This window comes from Mustela nigripes, chromosome 6 (genome assembly GCF_022355385.1).
Source record: "Mustela nigripes isolate SB6536 chromosome 6, MUSNIG.SB6536, whole genome shotgun sequence".
In the NCBI taxonomy this organism is placed as follows: domain Eukaryota; kingdom Metazoa; phylum Chordata; class Mammalia; order Carnivora; family Mustelidae; genus Mustela; species Mustela nigripes.
In genome coordinates this window covers 124,642,505-124,651,900 of record NC_081562.1, presented here as the reverse complement: position 1 = coordinate 124,651,900, position 9,396 = coordinate 124,642,505, and the positions used below count along the sequence as shown (strand labels likewise).

The following is a 9,396-nucleotide window of genomic DNA, read 5'->3' as shown; positions in this document are numbered from 1 at the left end:
AAGCCGGGCCACCCCCGAACATCCGTGTTGCAGAAGTCTCTCAGTGTCATAGCAAGTGCCAAGGAGAAAACTCTTGGATTGGCGGGGAAAACCCAAACATCGGGCGTGGAAGAACGTGCGAAATCCCAGAAACCTCTGCCAAAAGATAAAGAAGCAAACAGAAAGTACTCCAATTCAGATAATGCAGAAACTAAAGATTCTGCCCCCCCAAACTCCAATCACTTGGAGGAGCCAAGAAAACCTCAGAAATCTGGGATTATGAAGCAACAAAGGGTCAACCCGCCCACTGCCAATTCTGACATGAGCCCAGGCACCACCAAGAAGAAGAACAACTTTGACATAGGGGAGGTGTGCCCTTGGGAGATTTATGACCTGGCCCCTGGTCCTGTGCCTTCAGAATCAAAAGTTCAAAAACACGTATCTATTGCAGCTTCTGAGATGGAGAAAAACCCAGCGTTTTCCTTAAAGGAGAAATCTCATCAGAAGCCCAAGGCAGCTGAACTGTGTCAGCAAACCAGTCAGAAGAGCATAGACAAGGCTGAGGTATGCCCTTGGGAAAGCCAAGGTCAGCCCGGTTTTGAAGATGAGAAGCCTTTGATTTCTAAGACTCAGGTTCCCCCAGGGAGAGCCAAAGATGAGAACGGCAGTCAGCATTATGCCACCAACGTGTGTGCTGGGCAGTACGAAGAACCGCCCCCCAAAGTTGTAGCATCAAAAATCAAGAATGAAAATCTCAACCCAACAGGAGACCAGGAAAAAAAGACCTCTTCCCCCGAGGAAAATGCGCCCCGCTCCTATAACTCAAGTAATAACCTTCGGCAGCCTTTAACATCACGAGCTGAGGTGTGTCCTTGGGAGTTTGAGGCCGCAGATCAACCAAATGCTGAAAGAAGTGTAGCTTTCCCTGCCTCTTGCACTCTAAGTGCAAATAAGATGGCAGGGCCTCGGAAATAAGAGGTCAGGGATCCTTTTAAAGTGTAGCATCCCCAGAGAGAAAAGGAGAAGGAAGAAACCCTGAATTCGACAGAAGACAGAAGGATGCAAAATTCCCAAGGAGTGTTTGTCATTGGAGGGAAACGTGGAAGTCACAGGTGGAAAAAGACAGGAAGGGCAGAGCAACGCCACAGTGGAAGAATGAGACTGGCCAAGGGAAGTCTGTCTTCCCCTGGGAACATGAGGAGAAGCCTTACATTTCAGCATGGTTAGCGGGAGTCGCCCTCACTGTCTGCCCCTGATCAGTATTTACCCGTGGCACTTTGAAAATCCTAAGCAAGGTCAACCGTAAGACACAGAAGAGGTATGAGATTCTGCAAAGAAGAAGAAGGTATAGACCTATATGACCGAAGTTCTAAGTAGCTAACTGAACTTCCTTCACCTGTTTAACCTTGATAGCACTGCTCACGTAATGCATCCCAAAAATACCTTTTATATTAATGATTGCTCTCATTTTCTTATAAATGTATGTTTCAGTACATTGTTGTGTCTCATATTCAAGCATTCCAGATTGTATAATTTTTGCAAATAACTTTGATATTACGTGACACAACACATTTATGCAATCTGCAGCTACTCAATTGTTATTGCAAGTTCCAGAATCCCTGCTATCTACCAACTTTAGTTGATTCTCGAAGTACAGTAAGCTTTCTCTGGCTTGGGAAGCCGTAACCGTTATGATTAAAATCTTTCTGTTTTGGCTGTGGTTTATATATTGTGAATTTGGATTTGACTCTATTGTTTCACATCATGGTTTGTTATACTGTCTTAATCAGGGTTTTTTTATACCAAGTTGAGTTACTTGTTTTGCACTTCTTGTTAGGACTCAGAGACCCAGGGGTCCTACCGAGTCGTATGTCTCAATAAAGGACAACTTACCTATTGTTTGTTTAGAGTCAGAGACAAGGTCACACCTTCATTCCAATTTACTGTCCCTTTTAATTCTTTCAGTATTCCATACTTAGCAGCATTTCGCCAGGAAGAAGCTAAGAGTGAGAAAAACATACTGCGTGTTATTATTACCACTGAAAAGGGAAGACTCTAGGAATGACATGGGAGTTACAGCAGTACTGCAGGGCCAGGGAATCTACCTTTCAAAACACAGACAGGAAGGGGGCTACTGATAGCACTTTCAAGGGAGTATTTTTTTAAAGAGAAAAATTATGATAGCTTCAAGATCATTGTACGGATATATTTTTATTATGCATACTGAATATATATTTTAAATTACCTTAAACTACTTATTCTCATAAGTCTTATTCATTGCTTCAGCTAGAGGTAACACTTGCTGGGCTTCAATCCCAAAGAGGTTTACAACCTGATTTATTCAAAGCCTATAAGGTGGTGTGGGCTCTTCCTCCTGCCAAGCACTGGAAAACTTACAAGTCCTGAAAATTGCCATTGCGAGCCACCCAGCTAAAAAAAAAAAAAAAAAGCAAGGTTTATTTGCAAAGCAAAACAGCCCCCAGAGCAAAATTTGTAAAATGTACTGACTGCGTTCTACCCTGATCACTTGGCATGAGAATCCTAAGCTGCTGACTTAGCCCTACTGATGTGATCATGCAAGAGATTCCATTCCAAAGCTTGGTCTCCTTTTATTTAAAGAAGAATCACTTAAGGGTAGAACGCAGACTTCCCTTTCTCTCACGCTAGACGCTGAAGGATCGATGGCTTCCTTGGCCAGGACATCTCCAGCCTAACGAACAGTTTTTCATCTCCTGGGCAGCAAGGAGAACATGCTAGGGGAGTAAAAGGAGAGAAAAGGGAATCAGAGGGTAGATAGAGGGCTGTTCTGAGAGAAGATCATTCTCAGTGGAAGCTAGAAACTAGGACTTCTCTTTACTCCTCATCGGGATTTTCTCACTGGTTTCTATTCAGGAGGAAGCGAGCACGTCGCCATTTTGCAAAGCTGTGCGTCCATCTTCCTCACCCATTCGCTTGCTTTGTGCGCTACTCAGGTCGGTGGGGTAGGTGTGAAGAGATAGAGAAATTCTATTTTTCTGGTGTTTCCTTCATTTATTTCCTTCTTTTCTTCCTTTTCAGTCAAGGCCTCTCTATTTGGTAACCTCGGAACACAATGTTAAGGTCTATTTATGAACTTGGTTTGGAATTTCTAGGCCCACCTACTTGTTTCATTTATGTTCAAGGTCTGTTAGCACTTTATTCACTTTTTGAGAAATAAGCAGTTCAAGCATCGGTGACTTTTTATTGCACTTCAGGATGATCCTGTTGGAGATGTGGCTTAAAGAAGACTTGCCAAATTATACCTTAGTGACATTCTACAGTCCATAGATTTTCTTCCACCAGCATAAATCGTGAGAGTGCCTCGGGTCTTTCCTAGAGTTTCATTGCCATTACTTATCACCATGAGAAGTTTAAATCTCCAATTCTTGAGGTTATTTTCCTAGATCAGTAACAATAAGAAAGTGAATCCACACTGTTAAGGTCACAAACATTTGCTAGGTTGTCCTTCTCAATGCATGTGCAGGCTGCCTCCCGTCCTTGTTTTTAAGCCAGGGTTTATAAATAAGTAGATTTATACCAACCTTAATAGAACTGTATATTTTATGCAAGAATTAAATGCTTTACGACATGAACTGTAACTCAGCCCATTGTAAACTTTGGTGGCAATATGGATTTGAAACTCGACAGTTCTCTTGTATTTGCTTCCTAGGTTTCTGCATGCAAGTGATGACAGGTAGGACTGAGAAACACTGCCTTTTGACTTCTAGCATATAGCAACCGAGAGTTGTAGAGTCAATAAAGCTGTAAGTCTCTTCACTTAATCTGTGGTTCTTCTGAAACTATTATCTGAAACCTACAGCATCCCACCATGAAAAATATTTGGTAAATTTATGTTGTGATGTGTTACAGCATGTAAATAATTATAACTTCTCTGCAATAAAACATATTTATACGAAAGTGATTTATGGTGATTTGCGTGTTTATCAAAAATAAAATTTATTTCACGTAGCCAACTTTAGAGAGAATCCCATGTATCTTTGGCTTTGGTACACTTATGCACCTGCATCCTCTTATGCCCGTCTACAGACTTATGTGATTTGCTAAATGTGGCCTCAAACAAACAGGTCATCCTTTGGAGCCAATAAAACCTCTTAGGGCTCATGATTTTGATTTAAGAAAGTTCTGCCCAAACAGGAAGTAATCCAGCTACCTTTTCTAATTTACTGAACACACATAGGCCGTTTGCTAAGCAATGATGAGGATCTTTAGATGAACAAGAATTCCAATATCCAGTATCCAATCATCACTGTCTTACTACAGAGGAGAGCCTGACTAATTCATGGAGTCAAGGGAGGCTTAAGAGAGAGGGCAAGCTCCCAAGGCTGAAATTCTGCAAAGGCATAAGTTATGAACGGGAAAAGGTTTAAGGCCGGAAAGGTCATTGTGCCCAGCCTTGCATGCCATGCCTCAGAGTAACCACACCTTCATCCTGCGGTACCGGAAACTATCAAAAAGCAGTAAACTGGGTCATAAGCAAGTCGCCGAGTAGAAGAATCATTTGGGGATAAGCCCAGGGATGGACTGAAGCGGGAAGAGACCGCAAGCTGCTAGATTAGCTAGAATACCAGCCCAAGAGTCAAGGAAAAGGAAGGCGAGGACCTAGGAAGGAGAGGAAAACATGATTGGTTATTTTACCAAATTGGCATCTTCAGATGGGTTTGGTGTTACATTCTAGGAGGTCAGAAAAATCAGGGTCATCGATAACTATATCCAATATAATTGCTCCTTCCAACTTTATGGACATATTGAGTAGTTTCCAAAATCTTTAAAGCCCTCTTGGAAAATTTGTAGACCTCATATCACCTGCTCAGGAGAAAAGCTGTGGAAAAGAATACAAAACTCATGCTACGAAAAATCTTGATATTACCTGCCTGCAGTAGGTCTTAAATTCCATGTAGGGAGGCAGCTCTCTGAAGCCAGGGAAGCAGATGTGCAGCGAGGGGGCGGAAGAGGGAGCTGGATGCCCCCTTCTCCCTGCAGTCACCTCTCCCGTAACCAAGTCGCTGGGAATGCCCTCCCCCATCTCTTCACACTGTGTGTGTCCTATATTGTACATACTTTAGGTACTGAGACAAAGAATCAGCGTTTTGAGTTCTTTGACCTTAAAGGACTAAAACAAAAGCAACTGGCAATTAACAAGTCAGGAAAGTCAAGTCTACTGTTCTTTCTTGTGTGATAAGGTGGTCTTCTCAGTGTTTGTGGGACTGCTTAGCTGATGGCTCTATTATTTTCTTATATACGCATGTGCTAGGCATTCTGTCTTTGTTCTAAATGTAGAACTTTCTGGTAAAAGATATTTTCTAAGGGAAATATTTCCATGAGAAATGGCCTTTATCACACAACAAGTAGTAATGTAAATCTGTTATTCTAAAACAATGCAAGTTGGTTAAGAATTTCTTTCTCATTTCAGCATATTCCATTCCTCTCCCCCTGAATAGTTATAAAGACAGAAATAATATCTTTCTAATTTTGGTTACTTTCTCTTTAATTATTTGTTTCTTGGAATGTACACAAAGTCCAGGCACATTGTACGTTCTAACTCAATATTAATTGGTCAGAAGGCAGATGATGAAATGTATGAATTGGTTTTTAACTTCTCTCTCTTCCTCTGTGATGTGACAGTGGTACTTTGTCAGAAATAAAACTGGCCAAATGAAAATGGAAAATGAAAGATGAATATAGAAAAAGGTCTTTGCATAATAGTCACATTCCTAGAAAGAAAAATAAGTTAAACATGCAAACAGAAAAGCTCATGACAGATCTTCTAGAATATACTCCCATTTCAGTTCAAACAGCAATAGGAAAGGGGGGGAAATGCCCTATTTTGAGCACATAAGAGAAAGATGCATAGTTTTTCCCCAAATACGCTATGGGATTTTATTCCCCTATGCCCTTTGACTTGCTGTTTGATCCATCTGAAGTTTATTTCCCCCTTATTTTCCCTGTCCACACCATATGTATGAAAGAATACTAGTGTGATCATATAATTTATTGTCCAAAGAAAACCTTCGAACATGAAAAGGCAGTATTATAATTGTGCCTGAATAACAACGTAAACTGGGACTAACCCAGGAAACCCTGGGTGTTCCAGTGTTTACCCTATCCAAGGAGCAGCACAAATGTCCCACTCCCTCTATGGGAAGCCTTTGCAAATGTCCCAAATCAGAGTGAATTCTTCCTTCCTCTGTGCTCACCTTAGGAATTGGCTTAAATCTGTGATTACATGGACTCACAATTTAACTAGTTAACGTACTTCCCTGAATCGTCTGCCAAGTTAAGAGCTCCTAGAGAGCAAGGAATTCTTTATTCATTTATCTATCCCCAATATCAAGCGGTGTGTTTTTCTCCGAGTTCCCTAAATATTTGCAAAATTGAAATTTTGATGACTAACCCATGTCTAAAATACACTTGGACAAAAAGAAAAATTCATGAGTTGGATGAAATCTTGATGCAAAATATCTCAAATGTTGAATACTAATTAGTCTTCCGTCTACACCCTGACAGTTCCTGGGAAAAATCACAGATGATGACAGACTGTGATACATTAAGTCTAACTCTCTAGCATCATAAGGTAAGTGTCGCTTTGTCACCATGAGGGAGAAACCTAAGGTTTTGGGACATAGAGTGGTTTGTTAGAGCTATAAAAGACACTTCCATATTTCATAAAAAGTATTTGGTTATAGAAAATTGCTACTAGTTATTTGAACTCTTTCTGAAAAATAAAGTGGATCAGGATCTATAGAAGACATCCACATAAACATAGATCCTGCTGTTTATCTTCCAGAAGTTTCTGGGAAATGACATATTTGAACAAAGTCTTTGGATGTTTTACTGACTACAAGATTTCTTAGCCATACATTTCATGTTATCTAGAAATAGTCCTAATATGCAGACAATATAGTGCTCTATTTGAAAGAAATATGTGCAGACACATAAACAACTTTTTGGTAACTTGGAATAGTATAAAAGTTATCCATATATATAAGTTATGTATATAATTTATATAAGTTATATATAACTATATAAATAGTGATGATATTAAAGATCATGAAAGATACTTCTCCCCTTATGTCTTTTTTTTTTTTTTTTGAGATTTTATTTATTTATTTGACAGACAGATCACAAGTAGGCAGAGAGGCAGGCAGAGAGAGAGGAGGAAGCAGGCTCCCTGCTGAGCAGAGAGCCCGATGCGGGACTCAATCTCAGGACTCTGAGATCACGACCCGTGCCAAAGACAGAGGCTTTAACCCACTGAGCCACCCAGGCCCCCCTCCCCTTGTGTCTTAAAGGCTAGTAACCATGACCACAAATGGTGACTGGTGTAGCTTAAGAATGTGTCCTTCTCGCCTGGGTGGCTCAGTTGGTTAAGCAGCTGCCTTCGGCTCAGGTCATGATCCCAGCATCCTGGGATCGAGTCCCACATCGGGCTCCTTGCTCAGCAGGGAGTCTGCTTCTCCCTCTGCCTCTGCCTGCCATTCTGTCTGCCTGTGCTCGCTCTCTCCCCCTCTCTCTCTGATAAATAAATAAAATCTTTAAAAAAAAAAAAAAAAGAATGTGTCCTTCTGCTTCTTACATTACTCCGTACATAAAGTAATTGGGAGACTTGGATTTATTATTGTAGTTCTCAGGCCACATTCAGTGTCAGAATCATGCAAATAGGGACACCTGGGTGGCTCAGTGGGTTGAGCCTCCACTTTCGGTTCAGGTCATGGTCTCAGGATTGAGCCCTGCCTTAGGCTCTCTGCTCGGTGGGGAGCCTGCTTCCCCCTCTCTCTCTCTGCCTTCTTGTAATCTCTCTCTCCATCAAATAAATAAAAAAATCTTAAAAAAAAAAAAAAAAGAAGAACGCAAATAAATCAGTACTGAACCAGGGTAAAGGGTGGCTTGTAGGCAAATTACTTTCTGATGCATGAGAAAACTGTAAGGGGGAGAGAGGGTTGCTCAAGAATACTCAGGTACAAATTCCATTTCATAACCCCTTGAATAAAATTAGAGTTGGCAGATTGACTCTTCTGGAACCACTTGCTGGAAAGCTGGGAAGGCTATTATCCAAACATACATAGGCACTGTCCCTTTTTATATCCTCCAGCAAAGATACAGAAGAACCCTCTCTTTGCTCAATCCTGACTCTCCCCGTGCAGAGAGAGCTACCACACAGAGCTGTGAACACTCCTCAGTGGTTAGAGACCCAGGAGCCATGTAAAAGCTAGAGCAGAACATACCTCCCCTGGTGCTCTTATACCTACTTGCTGTAATTGTATTTCTATAACTTCAAGTTTAAAAACATATTCAAAACATAATTTCAAAACATATAAAAACAAAAATTTTTTTAAAACCCATGTAAAATTTTTTTGTATATTGGGAGATATTTTAGAGATTTTTATAACATGTACAAATACTGGTAAATGTTGGTAAGAGTAGAATGAAAAAAACTGGGAGTTCAAGACTGTTTCTGAAACCTGGTTCTCCTATAGGTATGTTTGGTTTGAAAAAGTCTCTTCAACTTCCTGTGTTTACATTTCTTAACTTGGACAATGAGAGATCTGGGGGAGATGGCATCTCAGGACCCCTCCAGTGTGTGTGTGTGTGTGTGTGTGTGTGTGTGTGTGTAAAATTACACTCTGGGTTTGAATGTATTTAAACTCTTTTACTAGAGTATATACAACTAAGCAAACTCCTTAACATTTGGCAAATTTAAAATCATCCAGAGGAAGAAGACACACAAATGAAAGGGAATAGCAGTGTGATGACTAAGACCCATCCCCTTGATTTTTGATATATTTTGTACTAAAATAAAGTTAGAGAGTTCTCATATTCTGGGGGAAAAAAGCCACAGAATATGTATTTCAAAAAGTAAAATGAAGCTAGAGCCATGCCCTGAATCAGAAGCTAGAAAGCAGTTTGCTTTCTGGATTCTTGTTCCTTGCTCAACATTTCACTATTACTCTTTGCTAGGAATGAATAGCTCTGCTTCTTTAAGAAGTAATAGCCCATGTAGCATTAGAAGACTCATCAAAATATTTTGGGGAGACCAAGTTTTAAATGAATTTTATCATCATAATGACATTTAATAGGGTCAAATATAGTGTAAAAACCTACTATGTAGTAAGATCGGTGGACAATTAATCCAGAGTCAGTTTTGTATGACAAATGCCTACCCTTCCAAAATTATCCCCAGAGTACAACAAACCATATTCTCCCTTGACGTTCAGCTGAACATCAGCTTGGACAGTAGGTAATTACTAATACTCAGAAAAGAAATAGAATGAGTAATACAAATTATGTACTCTTTCTCCACATTAATTGTTTACAACTTTCTGATTTTATTGAAACATAAAACGGATAGCATCAATTTAAACTTGATTTAGTTTTCCTGAG

At 40.2% G+C, this 9,396-nt stretch overlaps 1 protein-coding gene across 1 annotated transcript in view; it reads left to right on the top strand.

Moving 5' to 3' along the window:
• The window catches only part of GPR158 (G protein-coupled receptor 158), a 421,455-nt gene extending 417,542 nt beyond the window's left edge, over positions 1-3,913 (top strand). Inside the window, exon 11 of the mRNA XM_059404156.1 lies at positions 1-3,913. This exon is cut by the window's left edge and continues 567 nt beyond it. Coding sequence (XP_059260139.1) covers positions 1-954 — 954 coding nt within the window. The 3' untranslated portion in view covers positions 955-3,913.
• The last annotated feature ends 5,483 nt before the right edge of the window (positions 3,914-9,396 follow it).